General features: G+C 41.6%; 1 protein-coding gene across 1 annotated transcript in view; it reads right to left on the minus strand.

Annotated features, from left to right (window-relative positions):
• Positions 1-3644: 3644 nt before the first annotated feature.
• Positions 3645-23001, minus strand: part of LOC137337856 (solute carrier family 22 member 23-like) — a 101486-nt gene continuing 82129 nt past the window's right edge. Inside the window, exons 8-9 of the mRNA XM_068001771.1 lie at positions 17242-17365; positions 3645-5199 (exon numbers count right to left, since the gene is read on the minus strand). Coding sequence (XP_067857872.1) covers positions 4845-5199; positions 17242-17365 — 479 coding nt within the window. The 3' untranslated portion in view covers positions 3645-4844. The remainder of the gene's footprint in view (positions 5200-17241; positions 17366-23001) is intronic.

Here is a 23001-nt window from a genome sequence, read left to right on the forward strand (position 1 = left end):
GGATTTTTAAAAAATAGGCTACTGGCATTGAAGAAGTGTATTAAAGCCACACAAGCTAGTTGGCAGAATAGCACAAGTCAGTCTATTTCTAACAGATACAATGAGGGATCTACTGCCTCATCCTATGCCCATTTGCCAAGATGCTCAGGGACAGTAAGCAATTCATTATCTTGGCAAATATTCACACCCAAATGTGATGAGGAAAATTCTATTCATGAGGTCCTTTGCTTCCTGAGATCAGAATTAACAAGAGGAGAACACATATTTGGGGCAATCAGATTTCAAACAAGATACTTGGAGCTGTCGGCCTTGAGGCCAGAGCTGGAAACAAAAATGCAGGTGGTTAGTTTTTGCAGTTAGAAGTTGTCTTGATAGAAGGGTAATGTTGAAACAAGCCTACAAAAGGGACAGGGTATGTAGTTTATTATTTTTTTCAAGAAAAGTGAGAGAGTTAAGTAAATGGGATTTTCTCTTTTGACTTATTCCAGATGTTCACTTGCTGCCTTGTGAAATAAGGCAGCTGAAGAATTTGTCTCTGGCCTCATCTCACCAAGTGTTTCTCAGTCTTCCTTCAAAAATGTAAGGAATCTTACAACACCAGGTTATAGTCCAACAGTTTTATTTGAAAATCACAAGCTTTCGGAGGCTTTCTCCTTTGTCAGGTGGACTATAACCTGGTGTTGTAAGATTCCTTACATTTGTCAACCCCAGTCCATCACTGGCATCTCCACATCATTCCTTCAAAAAGACTGGTGAAGCACTGATGAAGGTATCTGCGAAAGACATGATTGACTTTGGATCAGATACACCCCTGGAATATGCTATTGGATAATTAGATATTGGGCCATGAGGGCACACCTCTATTTAAGAGACTTAGACTGATACAAGAGTGACTAGCATTGTTATACCAGAAAGAATATTGAAGACAGATCTGAAATATGAAACAATGTTCCTTTATCTATATATTCAGAATTTGGAAAAAGTTCAGAAGAGATCTTCTCGGGGACAGTGAGGTAAGTTTTTAAAAAATTGGTGCTTGCAAAATAAAATGGGTGTTTTGCTTACACAAGAGGTAGATTAAAAACACAGCTGAACAACAAAAAGTTGCTTCTGAATTCTTAGTATAGGTTCTGGAAATATAAAAATTCTACTGTCTGTCCCCACCCCTCAACTCATGTTTATTTAATCTCAAATAGACAAAGACTTTTAATAAACATAAATTGCAAAGAAAAATCATAAAATGCTCCAATTTGTGTTTCATGCCATTTCCATGTAATTAAAATGAAAATGTTCATTTTTACCTTCAAGCCCCCAAAATTATTTCCTATCTTTGGTCTGTCAGCAATTTTCAAGCACTTGGAAAAAGGGGTGCCAAGTGACGAGGCTTTTAAGTTCTGGCATGCTCTGAATGGCCAGCCTTGCTCTCAAGTTATTAAAACAAGTTTATAATTTTCCTCAAACATAATTTATCTGCGATTAAAAATCCTGAAGATTTATGTTTTCACGTTTTCTATAACAAAAAAACTCGTATCCTTTCAAGCTTTTCCAGTGCACTGCAAGGGAATAGGGCCGTACAAACTGCAACTGGCATCCTCTGTGAATGCTCACTGAACTCTGAAGAAAATGATTCATAACTCCATTTGGTGCCAAAACGAGGAGGTGAGGGAATTGCTGTGATTAACATGGACAGAACCCCATCAGCCAAGATACAGCTATCCAATGATTCATGCTGGAAAGTGGATATCAAGTGAGGACCATGATCAGAAATGGTTGTGGTATACTGCCCCTGTCCCCACACACTCTTGAATAGCCCACACTGAAACCCACTGTCTATGCTCAAACATAAAGAATGGCTGTTGGGTAAGGTATGTGGAGGGAACTGTACCCCATCATGAGTCAGTTATTTCGAGGAAAGAATTGGGGGAGGAAATTTTTTTTTGGGGGGGTGGGGCGGCTGTTATGGAAAGAGATAGGGGCAAGAATAGTAGCCTAGTGTTACTGAAGCCAGGTGAAAAATGAAGTTATCACCAGCAGTGACACTCAATGGAACATGCTCCCCTTTATCTTTTTAAAAAATGATTGTAAGTATATATAAATGTATTAAATCTATGTAAATTGTGAATCAAATGCTGCAGTAGTATCTCCATACACAAGAGGGCATAATTAGTAACAGTCAGCATCACTTCTCCGAATGGAGCACAAACATAGCTTGCAGATTACATAGAAATTACAACATGGAAACAGGCCATTCAGCCCAAGCAGTCTGTTTCAATGTTTATCCTCCACACGCACAGTAGTCCTAATCCCATGTGCATGCCCTGTTCCCATATCCCTTTTCATCTTACCTTCAACCACCTATTTAACCTATTCTTAAATATTGACATGGTCTCTGCCTCAATCAGTAATGCCAGTACTGCATTTCACAACCTCCCAGCCCTCTGTATAAAAATGTTTCTTCTGTTCTCTGCCCTAAATCTCTTGCATTTAATCTATGTCTCCTTGTTCTACACTGCTCAACCACTGATTATTGTCCATTTCTATATATCCTGCCCCATCCCTTAATTATTTCAAAGACCTCCATCAAATCACCCCATAATCTCCTTCTAATGAAAAAAGCCCCAATTTTCAAGTCTTTCTTCATATTTGTATTTCCTCACACCAAGAAGCATCGTAGAGGAAATGGAGAGAAGTTAAAGGCAGTTTCTCAGAATGGTTTAATACGCTGGACACCATTCCCTCTAATCCAAAATCTAAAATCATTGATATACACAGTGAACAGAAGTGGTCCCAGAACAGAACCCTGTGAGCCACCACTACCCACTTTCAACCATTGAGAAATTGCCCGACTCTCCGCTTCCTCCCTTCTAACCAGTTTTTAATCCAACTTGCTACCCTTCCCCTAATTCCATACCCTTTAATATTCTTGAATAGTCTCCTGACTGGTTCACGGTCAAGGGCATTCTGAAAGTCCATGTACATCCACCCACTTTATCTATTGGAGTTCTTTGAGGAATGATCAGATTTGTCAAGTATGGTCTTCCTTTCTGAAATCCAAGTTGAAATTCTAATGATCTTCTCTTCATCTAGATATTTAGTAATTTCATCTTTAATCAAACATTCCAAAATTGTCCCTGCCATTGATATTAAACTAACTGGCCTGTAATTACCCAGGTTCGCTCTGTCTCCAGTTTTGAAAATGGGCAATACATTGGCTACTCTCCAGTCCTCCAGCACACATTCACTTGGAATAGAACCCTGAAATATAATTTCTAGGGCATTCGCCATTTTTCTTCCATTTCCCTCAGGATCCTTGGATGTTTCCAATCAGGTTACGGGACTTTGTCCTCTATTAACATAACTAACTTCTCTAATACTTTTCTTTTATTTACTGCGATATCCCTCATCTCACTTTTAACCAACCAATTAAGGATCTGCCGCCTCTTCAATTATTATTCTTTCTCGAAGCACCAATACGAAGGCTTAAGTATCCCCGCCAATTTCAGTTTATTCTCTACTAATTCACGCTCCTCTCCTGGGTTCCCACCTCACATTTAAAAGTTGTAAAGTACTGGCAAGTCTGGGTGGAGACATCTTATTTCACCATTTTCCTGCTCTTCCATCAAAGTAGGTATACAAAGCAGATATACAGTGAACAATGAAAATTACTTTATTTGCATTTTAAAATATTCACCAGGTAGATGTAATATGCAGAACTTTGTTCGTTTGCACTCCAGCACTTCAGGGATGTGTATAGGGCTCAGACATAATGCTGGCTGACTAACAAAATGCAATGGTAGTCAACGTTGCAGGTGCCAGGACAACTTGGGTGCCTTGGTGTTTAACCTTCATTCAGTGGTGGGCAGAAACAGGTGGGTCACCCTGATGACTTTTGGTAGTGAAAAATAATATTGGTAGTGACAGTTTTACTAGTGACACTTTTAGCCCCTAGCAAACAAACACAAATAGTGCCAGTGGGGAAACTGTTTAAAAATTCAATTCATGCTTTTAACAAATTTAATTTACACCTGTACATATTTAAAACAAATGATTAAGAGCATACCACAGCCTAAAAGTTACAAAACAAAACACCACTGTGATTTACAATTAAAGACCTCACAAAAGTGAGTGAAGGGAGAGGGGAAATACTGGCATTAAAAACACACATATTAGCACAGTCCATCAATTCCTTGTTTTGATAAACATCCGGCAGGAGAAGCTGTTAATAAGGGTTTACACAACACTTTGTCGTTTTGTTTGACATTTCATAAGAAAACAAAATGCCTTGGATTAATTAGTTTGCCAAATGGGAAGTCATTTTGAATCCCAAGTCTTTTTTTTTTAAATAGCATAATAGACTATTTACTCTGCCAACAGCTTGTTTGGGGGCGGAGTGGGGGGGGAAGAGGATGAGTGAGGGGAAAGTATGTTGAAACTAAGCAGCCAGTCAAGCTGCGGTTTATCTTGATGTCTCACTCAGTACTTTGAACACAAACCTTCAGCCTTCCTTCAGTGGCACGGCAGCTCGTTCAGCACAGTCCTTTTTGACATTTTGTTTTCCCCAAATGTAGTGCATCATCTTCTGCTGCAGAGGACCCAGTGTTCTCCAGGCAACCAAAAGTGCTCAAGAGGTTGCTGAGCTCTCTTCACATTATTTGACAGTCATTAACTCCTATCCCATTGGTGTTAGGGAGAGCAAACTCTATATAATATAGTCTTTAAAAGTTGCCCAGTCCATAACTAAAACATCTCTGCAAAGCAGCCACTCAATTAATTATCCTTTCACAAAGAAACCCGTTGTTGGATGATATTTGTGCAAAACACTTAACTGTAAACATTAAATAAAATCATTTTGACCTAGTGCCATTGGCTGTGGTGTTCTCAGGAGTCAGCTCAGGGTTTGGGTTTTCATTGAGGCCTGAATAATCCTTGAGTTCAGTGTTGTTTGAGAGCAGTGGTTGCTCAACCTTTTTCGGAGGGATGAACGGCTGTCTGGTGTAGTTATCTCCATCGTCTATGGTTTCTGGGAGGTTCTGCCCTTTGCTTTCTGGCAGAAGCAAAATGCAAATGATGCAGATCACAGTGCAGCAAGCAAAGATCACGTGATGCAGGAAGTAACCTTTCTGATTGTGAAGCTCCATGATTGGTGCTGTCAGTTGGCCAAATCCAGCGCTAGCCAAAACCAGGCCCAATCCTCCACCCCTGAAAGATAAAAGGTAGGTAAGCTGACATGGGATATCCTTGTCATGCTGTAAATACTGGTCATTCTTTCATTGCTTTTCTTAGCCTAGTCAATAGGCTTCCCATTACAGATACAGTTCAAGCAATACAAGCCAGTGAATTCAGAGCATAACAACCTGAAAACAACACTGCAAGCTTTTAGTTAGTTTGTACACACTCACTGACCACCCGTCCCCCCATAAAACAAAATAAATAATCTAATAAATCATGAATTATGCAATGCTATCTGCATGGTGCTCATTTCATCAGTGATATTTAGCCAAAAAAAGTTTCACCGTTCATGACTAGAATATACTAGAACTTTTCACCAGCAGACTCACCTCAGTTTTGTATCACTAGTATTTTAACTGTTGTCTTCTAGTTGCAACTGTGGTATTATTTTCTCTTCATTTTAATAGGAGTCCAGCAGTCACCAATTGCCACAGCAGCAATACTCTCTTTGCCCACTGTGCAAGACTGGGACACTTATATGGTGAATTAGTTTGAAAGTTTAAACCAAAGTTCTTAGGAAAGTGACTGATAGTTTATTTGCGACTTAGGACCAGTTGCCTTATTTTGTATAGATTCATCGTGACTATATTTGAAGTCAGCGATTTATAGGCCTTATCCCCACCAAGTTTACAAGCACCAGTAGAAAGCCAGGAAGCAGAAAGCAGCTAGAGGGGATGTAATTTGTCCAGACAATCACATTGACCAGACAAAATACCAAGTGTGCAGAACACAATGCATGTTTCACAGTCTTATCCAAGCAAAATGTTATTCAAAATTTTGCACAAAGCTTCCCAGATTATGTGCATTTTTTTTTAAAAAGAGGTGACTCAAAATAAGTTTGGAGCAGAGCCAAGATATCACCGGAATTGCTGACTACAGTTTCACATGAGGAAAGGAATCATGGGACAGGGAGAGTGCACCATTGTGGCACACACTGTTGGCTCAGTTGTCAGGTTGTTGTAATAAATAGTCACAGTGTGGATCGAGGCACTGAAGACATACAGAGCTGTCTCTCTCCTATTGGTGCTAGCTGAAGATTAATCCCTGTGAATCTGTGTGGAACAAAGTACGTTACAAATAAAATATAACTATGTATATATTGAGCTTTTTAGTATTCAGAGGTGACCAGACAAAGTAGCATCAAATAAACTGGACAAGTCATATCAGCACAGATCAGTCTGCTACAAGTAGCTTTTACTATATTAGCAACTTGCCCTTCAGGATGGGGGTGGGGTGTACATCCTGGGGGATTAAGATCCAAATTCTGGAGAGTAAATAAGAGTTCAGAGTTTACTAGATTAATGCTTATGAGCCCCAGGCGGCTGTCTGGTTACATCTAAACAGGTTTGTTTGCTATTGTGTGTCACTGGCAACCCTGTACACAATAACCTAGAAAACTCACAAAAGCTGATAAAGAGCTTCAAAAAAGCTGACAAACTCAAAAAAAACAAACTACAACTGGGAAAAACAGCCCTACGCATAAACCAATGATCAAGATGACTGCTTTAAAGTGAATAATACATTAAATTCCCTTGTTATCATAAGGGTATTCAGGATTTTTAACCAGTGTTAAAATCAGAATAGAGCAAACAGAATGATTGGATTATGAGGAGCTATTATGTAAATTGGACATGTTCTCAGTGGAAAAAGAGAAGGTTGAGGTGATATGATTGCTGTAGACCATGGCGAGCTGTTTTACCTTGTCCAGAACAGTAGAACCAGAGGACACGGCCTGTGCTCGAAGGGGTAAATTCAAAACTAATTTGCGGAAATATCGATTTTAACTCCCCACCCCCGGGACAGGCAGGAAAGGGTGGGGCGAGGGGTTAAAATCCTAAAAATTGAACCACCACCACCAAGCTGCCGTGTTCCCGGCCGGTGTAATATTAACAGCGGCAATTCAGGCCTTCATGAGGCTCCCGCTAAAAGCAGTTGGGGACCTAGTTAAGATTAAAAAGGCGCAGCCCAATGAGGTCATTGGTGCCACAACATAATTTTAAGGTCCCGCAGGGGGAGTCCAACCTGTCTGCTGCCGGCGGGAGGAACCGACTGCCAAAAGATGCTCAAGTAAGTTTTAAAACTTTCCCTCTCTGAACTCCTTGTGGGCCAGGAGGAACAGGAATGCTCCCCCAGACTCCTCAAGGAGTCCTTGGGCCTCCTCAGCCCCGGCATTCCCCTGATCTCTGGGGAATCCTCAGCCCTTGCCGACCTCCGATATGATCCCGAAGAGGGAATCCCCACCCCTCCCGATTCTTAGGCCAATGTCAAGAAAATCACCAGCCCCATTGTATGAGGCCTTCTGTGTCCAATTTCCCACTCCTTCCCGCTGGCCGGGTGTCGGCCTGGAGTCCGGGAATTTTTATTTATATGAGGCTCTGCCGCTAAGATCGGCAGGGTCTCTACGTCCTCCGCCACCAGGTTCACACGCACCCTCTCTCTTCATAAGATGCAGCTGTAAAGTGAGTCGGTGGTGCCCAGCAATGTTCTCCATGATCCATTTCCCCCTACAATCCACAGAAAGGAAGTGACTGACCTCTGTCTCCGGAGAAAGGCCACATCAAATTTGGGTGCAATTTAAAGATATCAGGGGTAATTTGGACTTTGCGCGTTAGTATATTGGCAGCCTGTTTTACATCTCTCCCAATTTTTATTTCCATTGGTGGTGCTGATTGAGGAATAAATGTTGGCCTGTGGGAGAACTCCCTTGCTCTTCTTCAAAAGATGCACAGTGATCTAATACAGTGTTGTAGCTGTTCCAGTACAGCTACAACACTGGCATCTACCCGACAATGTGGAAAATTGCCCAGGTATGTCCTGTCCACAAAAAGCAGGACAAATCCAATCCGGCCAACTACCGCCCCATCAGTCTACTCTCAATCATCAGCAAAGTGATGGAAGGTGTCGTCGACAGTGCTATCAAGTGGCACTTACTCACCAATAACCTGCTCACCGATGCTCAGTTTGGGTTCTGCCAGGACCACTCGGCTCCCGACCTCATTACAGCGTTGGTCCAAACATGGACAAAAGAGCTGAATTCCAGAGGTGAGGTGAGAGTGACTGCCCTTGACATCAAGGCAGCATTTGACAGAGTGTGGCACCAAGGAGCCCTAGTAAAATTGAAGTCAATGGGAATCAGGGGAAAAACTCTCCAGTGGCTGGAGTCATACCTAGCACAGTGGTTGGTGGAGGCCAATCATCTCAGCCCCAGGACATTGCTGCAGGAGTTCCTCAGGGCAGTGTCCTAGGCCCAACCATCTTCAGCTGCTTCATCAATGACCTTCCCTCCATCATAAGGTCAGAAATGGGGATGTTCGCTGATGACTGCACAGTGTTCAGTTCCATTCGCAACCCCTCAAATAATGAAGCAGTCTGAGCCCGCATGCAGCAAGACCTGGACAACATCCAGGCTTGGGCTCACAAGTGGCAAGTAACATTCGCGCCAGATAAGTGCCAGGCAATGACCATCTCCAACAAGAGAGAGTCTAACCACCTCCCCTTGACATTCAACGGCATTACCATCGCCGAATCCCCCACCATCAACATCCTGGGGGTCACCATTGACCAGAAACTTAACTGGACCAGCCATATAAATACTGTGGCTACGAGAGCAGGTCAGAGGCTGGGTATTCTGCGGCGAGTGACTCACCTCCTGACTCCCCAAAGCCTTTCCACCATCTACAAGGCACAAGTCAGGAGTGTGATGGAATACTCTCCACTTGCCTGGATGAGTGCAGCTCCAACAACACTCAAGAAGCTCGACACCATCCAAGATAAAGCAGCCCGCTTGATTGGCACCCCATCCACCACCCTGAACATTCACTCCCTTCACCACCGGCGCACCGTGGCTGCAGTGTGCACTATCCACAGGATGCACTGCAGCAACTCGCCAAGGCTTCTCCGACAGCACCTCCCAAACCTGCGACCTCTACCACCTAGAAGGACAAGAGCAGCAGGCGCATGGGAACAACACCACCTGCACGATCCCCTCCAAGTCACACACCATTCCGACTTGGAAATATATCGCCGTTCCTTCATTGTCGCTGGGTCAAAATCCTGGAACTCCCTTCCTAACAGCACTGTGGGAGAACCGTCACCACACGGACTGCAGCGGTTCAAGAAGGCGGCTCACCACCACCTTCTCAAGGGCAATTAGGGATGGGCAATAAATGCTGGCCTCGCCAGCGACGCCCACATCCCGTGAACGAATAAAAAAAAGTCACTCGATCAGGCAGTTGGGGCTTCCGTTCAGTATCTCATCTGAAAGATATTTTAAACTGAGTGGGGGGGGAAAAAAACCTTCAGAAGAAAAAGCAGAAAACCTAATTCCAAACTGAAATTGTCTCATACACATTCAACACTACAGGTAGAAAAGTAACTCTTCTGCCATAGAAGACCTGACTGGTTGCTGTGCCATGCACCACAGGACCACTGTTCTATAAACAAGCACTCTGACATGAGTGATCGTATGGCTGGGCAAATTAGGGGGGGGGGGGGGGGGGAGGGAGGGAGGGAAGGAAGGAAGAAAAGAAAAGAATGCATGAAAGAATGCATGAAAGAAAGAAAGAAAGAAAGAATGCATGAAAGAAAGAAAGAAAGAAAGAAAGAAAGAATGCATGAAAGAAAGAAAGAAAGAAAGAAAGAAAGAATGCATGAAAGAAAGAAAGAAAGAAAGAAAGAAAGAATGCATGAAAGAAAGAAAGAAAGAAAGAAAGAATGCATGAAAGAAAGAAAGAAAGAAAGAAAGAATGCATGAAAGAAAGAAAGAAAGAAAGAAAGAATGCATGAAAGAAAGAAAGAAAGAAAGAATGCATGAAAGAAAGAAAGAAAGAAAGAATGCATGAAAGAAAGAAAGAAAGAAAGAAAGAATGCATGAAAGAAAGAAAGAAAGAAAGAAAGAATGCATGAAAGAAAGAAAGAAAGAAAGAATGCATGAAAGAAAGAAAGAAAGAAAGAATGCATGAAAGAAAGAAAGAAAGAAAGAAAGAATGCATGAAAGAAAGAAAGAAAGAAAGAAAGAATGCATGAAAGAAAGAAAGAAAGAAAGAATGCATGAAAGAAAGAATGCATGAAAGAAAGAAAGAAAGAAAGAAAGAAAGAAAGAAAGCATGAAAGAAAGAAAGAATGCATGCATGCAGGGGGCCAGGATTATGTTTGTACCAGATGTAGTAGTGGATGATCAGTCCAACTAAAAATAGTAAATCCTGTATAGGGCTCTGGTCACTCAACATACTAAACCAAACTCGTCACAACACCCTGTGTGCCAAGCTCTGGATTACAATTGGGAGAAGACACCAAGTAAGGTGGAGGTACTCAGAGGGATGGAGAGGCATTCACTGGAATTAAATTCTCGCTGTTACTGTCCATCTCTCAATAACAGGTTCACAGCAGCAATGGCAGAGGCCTCAGAACAGGTGGCCAGCCTGCCCCTCAGTCAGGAACAGAAGTGCATGAGAAAGGAAATATGTTGTGCAAAATTATTTAAAATTCTGTTGGATTTCATCTGCACATTGCATCATAACCAGCAACCGAGAGGTGCCATCCGTTCACTGCCAAACTTGTTCTAATTAAAATTTTAAAACAAGAAGTACTTTGGTGAAAGGTATACTCGTGATGTAAAGTGATTTATGAGTCAGATTTGTTTGTGGTTATACTGTACTTAGAACAGTCAACACTCCTCATCAAGTGTTCCCTATTTAACTGCAACTGCTAATGCAATCTGCCACACATTGCACTTCATTGGGAACAGTAACTGCTAAATTGGCACTGACATCACTAAAAATTGCAATCCTAAAAGAAGTCACTAGCAATTTCATACTCCCACATTTGATCCAGGTATAGATCTACAAATGCAAGCTCAAGGAACAGAACATTAATCTTTCAGCCCTCTGACCGTAAGCTTGTCACTAACTTCTGGCTCCCACTTTCTCTACGGCAGGAGATGCTGCAAAATGGGATGGATGTACCAGAGTTTTGGGGTGGGGGGAAATTAGGAAAGACTGGTTGGTTCTTGGGGTGGAAATCCTCTGTCAGAACACTGTGCCAGTGGGATGGTTTGCACCCTTGGTGTTGGCCTGTGTTTTTAATCTTCTAGGCTCCTGGGCCAGCTTGTTTAGTTTCCATTTTTATCTGCCTTGTCTCCCAACCGCTCAGCTATTCAAATGTTCTCAGTGTCTCAAACATTTTTAGTTTCTCTCATTATACTTGCTGTTGTATCATATTAATACTACTTCAGCCATTTAACCACGTTACAGGTCTTTCTACTTCCTCTCTCGTGTGTGTGTGCGTGCGTGCGTGCGTGCTGTCTTATCCTTTCTAACTGCTGTTCATCTCTCATTTTTCCAGTTCTTATGAAGGGTCTAGGCCTGAAATGTTAACTTGTCTGTACGCTCCATGGATACAGGCTGAGCTGCTGAATGTTTCCAGCAGTTTTTGCTTTTGTTTCTACAATACAGGAACACTTATATAACTGCAATAACAAAACACACCCTGAAATGTGTTTAGTTTCTGAACTGGGCAACAGATGTATGTACTGCCTTTAAAAAGATCATCTGAACATGTTCGGCTTCATCCAGCAGAATGTCAATTAAAACTCTGTGCCAAAACTGAACCCATGTCGAACCAGAAAGCTGCACAAGACAGCTTTGGCTGGCTGGGTTCTCAATGAATCATTTCAGGAATTGAGGCACTATTCAATTGGTTAGTATGATCTTGGTTGAGCTGTGTTCCACATTCAGGAGTTCTTAGTGTAGCTTTCACTGTAATTATGAAAATTTCTGCTATTACCCTGTATCAGCTTGTAAAATGAATTCCAACATCAATTATGGCCCATTCACGCAGGTATTGTGCCACTTCTCACACATGAAACACAAATGGAAACTGATCGCCTATCACTGTCCACTACTATTGCCCTCCCAGTAAAACAAAAATAACCAAAATCGATAAATCTAAAAACTGTTGCAAAAATTAAGTGCTAAATGGCCATGAAATACAATGAAAGCAAACCAATAAAGTACTAGTTCACTCCACAATCAGCTAAGCAAAATTTCCATTTATATAGTGCCGTTAATGTACAGACATCCTAAGGTGCTTTACAAAGAGATGCCGAACCATGGGGGAAGAGGGTGACCAAACACTAGGTTAAAAAAAATAGTTTGAGAAGGTTATTAAAAAGAGGATAGAGAGGCGGAAGTGTTTAGAGCGGGAGTACAGAAGGGCCGAGGTGACAGAGCTGTACCACTGATGCTGGGTGAAAGGAAGAGGGATAGAAACCAGATTGTAGAAATTTGAACAAGGGAGTCACAGGCAGGGAGCTGAGAAGCCACCGCACACTCAAAAGAGAGTAGAAAGGAAAGCAGGTTACAGACGGGGCCGAGAGGGGAGATGGATGCCCTTTTTCAGTGTGACGGTTGGTGATGGTTTAAGAAACTGACAGTCACAGGCTAGGGAATGAGTTTGCAAAAGTACCATTTAAAATGGGCCTTCAGTAATAGGTTTTCATTTCTGGAGCAGAAAATAATGCAAGGTAGAGGAGTCCTACTCCAGTTAACGTTATTTTCACATCCTTATTGAGGCCTGTGCATGCCAGTAGCCCGAGCCTACTCCAAACCCAGCACAGACTGGCAGCAAGAAAATGGGCACAGCATGATCACAGAACAGACCAGGGGAAAATTTAGAATTCTATATTGTAAACTGCTTTCCAAAGCAACAGCAAATTTAGTTATCTGCTTACCCGCTTGGCCAGGGAGACCAAAGAAAATATATTTTGGTTTATTTTTGTGTTCATCAAGCAGAGGAATATCACTGACGTAGAAATGGATAGGTTATACCTTGCAAGCATCAAACATTTCCACATCAGATGTAGCGTAAGCCCAGTGCAAAATAATACTTCCTCAACTCTGTCTCAAAAGTGCATCTTGTATTACATTTCCTGTTTTGCGGTAATATTATGCCACAGCCTTATCACCATTATGAACTGGGTTTATTAAACTGCCCGAACTCATTTCACGTAGGGCCATCAGTCTGGACGGGGTTCAATCTAAGATCCTTGTAAATGAAAAAGATAGTGTGCTGAAACATTGCAAGAATCAAAGGGAGGCTTCTGATTTCAGTATTTAAAGGGTTGTGGTTAGTGTATAGAAATCATGAAGTAGAATGTTCTCTGAAACTTATACTCAAAAGACTGACGAGTATTGCTGCTGTCACGTTAAGCATCCAGCAGCCTGTCGCTTCTGGAGCCTACATTTTTTTTGACAAATGTTCAAGAATATTTTGAATACATATTTTGAACAGAACTTGATATTTGAAATGAAGATTGATTGCCCTCTGCCTGTGAAATAATATGCATAATTTTATTTATACACACACACACACACACACACACACACAGAGGAGGCAAGCTGGGGGTGGGGGTAAACTGACAGGTAGGACTCATTATCTGGTAAATGGGACTTATCTAAAGTGTAAAATAGAAGGTTATTTCAATGTGTGGGTAGTTTTATGACCTTAGTAGAGGGATGTGTGGGGGCTTCATTTTAATAATCAGCTGTTGAGTTGCACTGTCTGTTTCAGCTTTGGCACTAAAATTAGATTCAGGATAAATGTGAAAATATTAAATCTATGGAAGGCCAAGAATTAAGGAAATGTGAGAACTGTCTTCAAGCAAATGTCAACAAAAACAAAAGGAAACTGTGTGCACTGCTGCATCTTTTGTCACCTTTTGAGATCAGCATAAGATTTTAAACCTTCTCAAAAAGAACTACAATAGTTTCTCTGCACCCCTCCTTTCACTGCATGGAACACATTGAATTGGTTTTAATTGAAACCTGCGACCGAGCTGCATTTTCAAGCAAGCAGATGGTTTTAAGTTAACTATTCAAACGGTGTGGCAATTTTGATTGATTTTATAAAGTTTTTCTTCCCACAACACAAAGCTTACAAAAGCAAGTACAAACTCATCACTTTTATTATACTAGTTGATCTACTGCGACTCTGCTTACAAAAAAAAGTCTCACTTCACGCTGTCTGACCCCACTTTTTCTGTATGTCTCAGACTCATTGACCTTGCTATTAAACCACCCCACGACAGGCGGGAGAGGGTCCAGGGGTGGGGGGGCAGCAGGGTGTTAAAAATGAAAAATCCGAGGAAAGCGATCCCAACACGCTGCACACGCGGCCATTGCTATTTTTATAGTGGAAAGTTTTGTGCCGCGCGAGTGACCTACCGTGGAGAGGTGAGACAATTCATTAACAAATTTTGAATCGGGCTCCCACAGTGCAATTGGGAGCCTGATTTAAATTTTACAGATGCTGCATGGGTTTCCCAGGGGTCAGGAAACCCCGGCACTGAAAGGGACTAGGATAGCACTCCTAGTGGGCCAGGAGGAGCAGGAGGTCTTCGGCCTCCCCTCTGCTGATCACTGCCTCTCTCTCTCCTCTGCTGCGATCACTGACCTCCCCCCACTGTCCTCCAGCCCCGATGGCCTCTCTCTTCCTCCTGCCAATTGTGGCCGACACCCCCCCCACCCCGATTGCCGGGGACCGTCCCCAAGGGTCCCCCCGGCTGCGGCTTCCTGTTGCTGAGTTTCCCGCCCAGCAGCCAGTCAGCCTATCTGTCAATTTGCCTGGCTGCCGGGCGGGAAACAGAAGAAAAAAAAATGATAATGAAGTCCTGCCGATAAATTAGTCAGGACCCCCGTGTCCCCGGCCTTGCCAGGTTCTTCAGCTGATTTCAACCACCCCCCCAGCCAACATCGGGGCCCATGTCTTATCTGAGTGTCTCATTGTTTCTCCCTTTTCTGTGGATCTGTCCTTCCCCGTGTCTCCTCTCCTATATGTCTCCCACTCTGTGTATGCTTGTACTTGTGATTCTAATTGCATCTGTTTCTGTCTGTAGTCTTTTTCTGTCTTTAGTCTCCCACCCTTTCAGTCTGTCATACTCATGCCTCTCACTGGTTCAGTCTCTCATTATATGCTTGTCAGCCTATATACCTGTCACTCTTCTCTCTGCACAAAGGTTTGTGACTTTTTTTCTTTTTGATCTTTTCCTCCTATGGCTCTTATTCTGTATTTTGTTGTAAATCTACTTTCTTGACTTTGTTATTTAAATTTACTCTTGCTTTGTTTCAAGTGTGGTGAGGGGAGAGAATCTTAGTATGCATGTGTGTTGAGAGACGTAGATAGATCCAGATCAGAAGAGCACCAATACTGCATGAGTCAGGGCCTAAATGTGTTGAGAGATTTTAAAAAGCAAGAATGCTAAAAATAATTTAACTGAAATCCAATCATAAAAAACCCCCCCAAAAATAAAGAAGCTAAAAGAAAAATGATCTTGCACTTATATAGTGCCTTTCACATTTTCAGGATTTCCCAAAGTGTTTCACAGCCTACGAATTACTTATGAAGTGTAGTTGTTTTGTAGGCAAATGCGGCAACCACTTTGCAATAATGGTCCCACAAACAGCTACTGAGATAAATAATAAGTTAATCTGTTTTGGTGGTTTAGTTAAGTTTTGGCCATGGGATCTTTTATGTCCAACTGAACCTGGTTTAGCATCTCATCCAAAGGATGGAATCTCTGCCAATATAGTACTCCCACAGTTGTGCACTAATGTGCCAGTCTAGATTATGGGGTAGAGTTTTGCGCCCAGATTCCAGTGCAATCTGGGCGGAATCGGACGAACCAGCAGAAAGATCGGGGAATTTAAAACGTTGCTGAGTTACGCCCAAAACCACTTAGGCTCATGTTTTCCCACGATCTTTTAGGCTGGTTCAAGATTCAATTCACCTGAATCAGGCCCTGCCCAGAAAACATGTCACACCCCCAGGTCGACATTGTGAGATTACGCCGATTGCGTTGGTTCAGGAAGGATCTTCAAATTGCATTCATTTTCCTAGGTGCACAGGCACAAGTAGGCACGTTTTAAAAGTTTTTACATATAAAAAAATATTTAGTTTACTAAGAAACTGAGTAGTCTACACCAATTAAACTATTAAATGCTTCAGTATAGTTTTTTTAAAAGTCATTTTCAGTGATTTTTAAATCAGGTTACTCACAGGTGGAGGACTGGACACCCATATTAAAAATGCTAATTTTTGGTGATAAACCCATTTTCAGCTGTATTAATAAAACTGCACCAGGTTACCACTCTTAAATACATTTTAATGCAAAAGAAAAAAGGAAACGCTTACGTTCTATTAAGCTTTATGGAAGATTTTGCGTTTGTGATTATGCAAATGTATTTTAAGAGGAAACTTGAAGTCTAACCTAACCAGCGCAATTTCAAGCGCATTTTGGGCACAATTACCCGATTGCACCCAAAGCGGAAACTCTACCCCAATATGTTCAAGTCCTGGAATGGGGCTTGAACCCACACCTACTGGCTCAGAGACAAGTGGGCTACCACTGAGCCAAGCTGACACGCGCAATGAACCAGAGTGCAAACCTGTAGAAATTCTACAATACTACAGTATTATATTCACAGACACAAAAAACTTTTCTGCTTTTTACACTCTTAAGTCAGATAAATCAAAGCCAGATACACAATAAAGGTCTCTCTAGACTGCTCCAATATTTGTTGAGACCTTAACTTTAGAAGAGTTCACTCCCAAGTATACCAATGTTTTTTCCCCTTTCCCACAAGAGTTATTATGATTTCTTTAAGTGGGAAATTTGGTGCCAATTTGGGGCAGTTTTGGGCTGTAGATTCCTCTCAATTAGCAACTATGTTGTGACTACCTAATTACATTTTTATTGATTTACAGCTGGCAGCGACTGGAAACTAATTCTGACAATCTGGACGAGATTTGAAATTGGGTCCCAGAAGGTGAAGAACATTTGAATTCATTCCCTTAAGCGCCTGAGATTTTTCAGTTTCTCCCTCTATTTTTCCTCACAGGCCAGGAACACAGTCCACAGGCCATCCAATTCGATGAGGTGAACTTTTTAATATTACCCACATAGGCACTCTGCAAATAAAACACAAAAACATGATGTCTGTTTGACTATAGCCTTACCTGATAACAGTAGGTGTGAGCTCAGCACAGAAGAAGATGCTTAGATTTCCTACTGAATGGGATGCAAACATACCCACAATGGAGAACACTATAGAAAATGGGAGCTGCAAATGTTTGGCCATGTCTACAAGAGAGAAGAAAGGATTGGTTTTCTTCAAGCAAAATCTACTCTGCATTAAAAACACTACCACATATTTAATATTTCAAATTACTAACAAGATCACAGGACCCAAGACACATTTCAGCTTCTTGTATAACACAGCAATAAAATCTAAACAAAATTACAGACACAGGAGAATCTGTAAGCAATTCTCCAATTTCTTCTGAGATAGGCAAAGTGAGAATAGCTTTAACAAGACTGAAACAAGGCAAATCAGCCAAGGTGAGTTAAGGTGGCCTGATCCCAAGTTACATTACAGAGCATTCAAATCAGGGACAATATAACCTTCACATATCAAATATATGCCAATCTTACATGTTTGACTCAGACAGTGTTTTGGGTTCTGATACACACATCTGTGTTCTAGAGGAAACTCAGCAAGGACTGGGTCCCTCCTCTCCAATGTCACCCCTACCCAAGTCTGGCACTACATACAGTGGCAGACATTCTCTTGAAACTGGAATTTCCAACCACAGGATTCAGTGGCCAAAATCACTTAAAACAGCAGGACTCAGGTAGCAGTGCCACTCGGAGGGCTGAGAAGAAAGTAGAAGCTGGGAGTGGGGTTGAGAGAGAGTGTCCGTTAACTGGGGGTGGGGTGTAAAATCCCTCTGTGATCTGGGCAGGGAAGGTGGCTGGATGTCGGAAAGTGACTGATGAGGTAAAGAAAAAAAAACTTGCAATCATGTGGCGTCTTTTACGACCTCAGACCATCCCAAAGCACTTCACAACCAAGTATGGTCACTGTTTTAATGTAGGGAAATGCGGCAGCCAATTTTACATACCGCAACGTGCCACAAACAACAATGAGATTAATGACCTGATAATCAGTTTTAGTGATGTTGGTTGAAGGATAAATATTGGCCAGGACACCGGGGAGAACACTGCTGCTCTTCTTCGAATAGTGCCATGGGATCTATTAGATTAAAAGAAGAGGCTTACAATGTTGCCAAAAAGAATAATAAGCCTGAGGATTGGGAGGGTTTTAGAAATCAGCAAAAGATGACCAAGAAATTGATAAAGAGGGAGAAAATTGAATATGAGAGTAAACTAGCAAGAAATATAAAAACAGATTGCAAGAGCTTCTACAAGAATATAAAAATAAAGAGATTAGAGAAAGTGAATGTGGGTCCCTTAAAGGCAGAGACAGGAGAAATTATAATGGGGAATAAGGAAATGGCAGAGACGTTAAACAAAATTTTGTATCTGTCTTCACAGTAAAAGACACAAAAAACATACTGGAAATAATGGGGAACCAAGGGTCTAGTGAGAGTGAGAAACTTAAAGTAATTAAAATTAGCAAAGAAAAAGTACTGGAGAAATTAATGGGATGAAAGGCCAACAAATCCCCTGGACCTGATGGCCTACATCCTAGGGTTTTAAAAGAGGTGGCTGCAGAGATAGTGGATACATTGGTTATGATCTTCCAGAATTCCCTAGATTCTAGAACGGTCCCCATGGGTTGGAAGGTAGCAAATGTAACCCTGGTATTCAAGAAAGGAGGGAGCGAGAAAACAGGGAACTATAGGCCAGTTTGCCTGACATCTGTAGTAGGGAAAATGCTAGAATCTACTATTAAGGACATAGTATCAGGGCACTTCGAAAATCATATGATTAGGCAGAATCAACATGGTGTTATGAAAGGGAAATAGTGTTTGACAAATCTATTAAGAGTTTTTTGAGGGTGTAACTAGTAGGGTAGATAAGGGGGAACCAGTGGATGTAGTATATTTGGATTTTCAAAAGGCATTCGATAAGGTGCCACACAAGAGGTTGTTACACAAGATTAGGGTTCATGGGATTGGGGGTAATATATTAGCACGGATATAGGATTGGTTAACAGACAGAAAACAGACAGTAGGAATAAACGGGTCATTTTCGGGTTGGCAGGTTGTAACTAGTGGGGTGCCGCAAGGATCAGTGCTTGGGCCTCAGCTGTTTACAATATATATCAATGACTTAGATGAGGGGACCAAGTGTAATGTATCCAAGTTTGCTGACAATACAAAGCCAGGTGGGAAAGTAAGTTGTGAGGAGGACACAGGCTGCAAAAAGATAGACAGATTAAGTGAGTGGGCGAAAAGGTGGCAGATGGAGTATAATGTGAAGTTATCCACTTTGGTAGGAACAATAGAAAAGCAGAATATTTTTTAAAAGGTGAGAGACTAAGAAATGTTCATAGTCAGAGAGATTTGGGTGTCGTTGTACAGAAATCACAAAGTTAACATGCAGGTACAGCAAGCAATTAGGAAGGCAAATGGTGTGGCCACACCTGGAGTACTGTGTACAGTTTTGGTCTCCTTACCTAAGGAAGGATGTACTTGCCTTAGAGGGGGTGCAACGAAAGCTCACTAGATTGATTCCTGGGATGAGAGGATTGTCCTATGAGAGATTGAGTAGAATGGGCCTATACTCTTTGGAGTTTAGAAGAATGAGGGGCGATCTCATTGAAACATATAAAATTCTTAGAGGGCTTGACAGGGTAGATGCTGAGAGGTTGTTTCCCTTGGTTGGAGTGTCTAGAACTAAGGGCCATAGTCTCAAGATAAGGGGTTGGCTATTTAGGACAGAGATGAGGAAAAGTTTCTTCACTTAGAGGGTAGTGAATATTTGGAATTCCCTACCCCAGAGGGCTGTGGATGCTCAGTCGTTGAGTATATTCAAGGCTGAGATCGATAGATTTTTGGACACTAAGGCAATCAGGGGATATGGGAATAGGATGGGAAAGTGGAGTTGAGGTAGAGAATCCACCATGATCTTATTGAATGATGGAGCAGGTTCGAGGGGCCCTATGGCCTGCTGCTGCTCCTATTCCTTATGTTTTTGTGTTCTTTTCTGTTACATCCACCTGAGAGGGCAGACGTCAATTTAACGTCTCATCCCTCAGTACTGCACCGAAGTGTCGGCCTAGATTATGTGCTCAAGTCTCAGGAGTGGGACTTGAACCCACGACCGTCTGACTCAGAGGTGAGAGTGCTACCACTGAGCCACAGCAGACACCTAAAAAAATTTGTGGACGTGATTGCTCAATTGAAAACACAAATTTCACTGTTGTTTTCATGACTTAAGATTTAATTAAGATTTAAGAATCTAATTAATTGTAAAGAGTTTAAAATAACCAGAAAAATGTTTTTAGTGGAAAATCTACCACGCCAGAGAGTAGCAGCATTTGAAAAGAGTGTACACAATTCTACACTTGCTCCCTACAGGCCTAACTGGAATGATCCCATGGTCAATGAAACAGGGTTCAAAATCCCCTTTTTGCTATTAGGCAATTAAAGCTTTTTCCTCCCAGTAATAAATATCAATAATGTGGAGATGCCGGTGATGGACTGGGGTGGACAAATGTAAGGAATCTTACAACACCAGGTTATAGTCCAACAATTTTATTTTAAAATGATTTTAAAATAAAATTGTTGGACTATAACCAGGTGTTGTAAGATTCCTTATAAATATCAATACTGTGGTGAGAAAAAAAATTGAATATGAAGAAAAATAATTAGTTCCCAATTCTCAAATAGAAAATGGTTTTCAAAAAAATTGAGCAAATGTCCCTTCCTGTTTAGATGAAATACAATGCAATACCCAAATACCAAAAAGTGCAACAAAGAATGGGTCAAAAATCTAAATTTCTGAGGGTCTTGGCCCCAGAGTTCAACTGTAAAATAAATTTTGTGCCTCCAACACTTTCATGTACTTCCCCCCACCTTCTCAATACGAGTGAAGGAATGAGTTTGGCCACTTTGAGTGCCGTTAACTATAGTTTGCAGGGTCCACTGCTGTAGCTATTTTGGAGCATTCACCTGGTATATTTAATGCAGTTATAGCAGCCCACTGCCACCCCACCCGAAATCAGTACAGACCAGGAATCGAAGCTGGAACTTGCCTAGTGTTTACAGTTCAGTACCACACTGGGTAATGTATATACTCATGAAGCATAAGGGGATCTTTTAATAAGAAGTCACTGAATACCAGAAATGTAATTTCATGATTTATCTAACCCCCATTCCCCCCCCACCAAACTCTCTCCTGCAGGCTCCAACAGAGTGGCAGCTCTCTGGTACCTGCCCAAGAGGTCATTCTTCACATGCAAGCCTAGACAGAGTTTTGGTAGGTTATTCAATCACAGAGGGTAGCATATTTGAGCCAAATCCCTTCACAGTAGAGGAAAAGGATAAAGTACCAGAGATATGAGGAAAACTAAAACTAAATTAAAAGGGAGGAACTAACTAGATTTGATACAAGTAAAAAAAATGGTAATGGAGAAAATAAAGAGGCTGATGATAGACAAATCTCCAAGACCTGATGGTTTCCACCCCACGTTATTAAAAGAAGTAGGTGAGGTAATTGTTGATACGTTAGTCATGATCTTCCAAAACCCTCTTGATTCAGGAATTGTCCCCTTGGATTGCAAAATTGCCAATGTCGCTCCATTATTTAAGAGGGTGGGAGAGACAAACCAGTAAATTATAGGCCTATTAGTTTAACATCTGTTGTGGGGAAGTTACTAGAATCTGTTATTAGGGGCAGAGTGACTGAGCACTTGGACAAATATGAGCTAATCAGAGAGAGCCAGCATGAATTTGTAAAGAGTAAGTCATGTCTAGTTAACCTAGTTGAATTTTTTTTTGAAGAGTTCACTAACGTAGTAGGTAAGGGAGTGTCTATGGATGTTATTTATATGGACTTCTAGAAGGCAAAAGAGACTGTTAGGAAAAATGGAAGCGCGTGGAATTGGAGGCAACCTTTTGACAGGGGTAGGGAATTGGTTAGGAGGTAAGAGACAGAGAGTAGGGATAATGGGTATGTATTCATAGTGGCAGGATGTGACTAGTGGTATCTCCCAGGGATCTGTACGGGAGCCTCAGTACATTTATTTTACTATATTTATCAACGATTTAGATGAAGGAATAGAGAGCCATATATCAAAGTTTGCTGACGATACTAAGTTAGGTGGCACAGTAAGTAATCTAGATGGAAGCAGAAAGTTGCAAAGGGACATTGATAAATTAAATGAGTAGACAAAACTGTGGCAGATGGAGTTCAATGTGGGGAAGTGCGAGATCATCCATTTTGGACCCAAGACTGATAGATCAGAGTATTTTCTAAATGGTAAGAAGCTAGAAACCATGAAGGAGCAGAGAGATTTAGGGGTCCAAGTAGAGAAATAGCTAAAAGCTAGTGGGGTCAGGTACAAAAAATAATTTAAGAGGCTAACAGAATGAAAGCCTTCATTTCAAGGGGGCTGGAATATAAATCTCCAGGACCTGATGGTTACCATCCTAGGATATTAAAAGAAGTAGGTGAGGAAATTGTAGATGCTCTAGTTATGATCTTCCAAAACCCTCTTGATTCAGGAACTATCCGCTTGGATTGGAAAATTGCCAATGTCACTCCATTATTTAAGAAGGGTGGGAGAGATTGAACTAGTAACTTATAGGCCTATTAGTCTAACGTCTGTTGTGGGTAAGTTACTAGAAGTTATGTTACGGTTGTATAAAAGCTCTGGTTAGACTGCATTCAGTTCTGGGTACCGCAACTCAGGAAAGATATACTGGCCTCGGAGGGAGTGAAACACAGATTCACCAGAATGATACTGG

This window comes from Heptranchias perlo, chromosome 2 (genome assembly GCF_035084215.1).
Source record: "Heptranchias perlo isolate sHepPer1 chromosome 2, sHepPer1.hap1, whole genome shotgun sequence".
NCBI classification, from domain to species: domain Eukaryota; kingdom Metazoa; phylum Chordata; class Chondrichthyes; order Hexanchiformes; family Hexanchidae; genus Heptranchias; species Heptranchias perlo.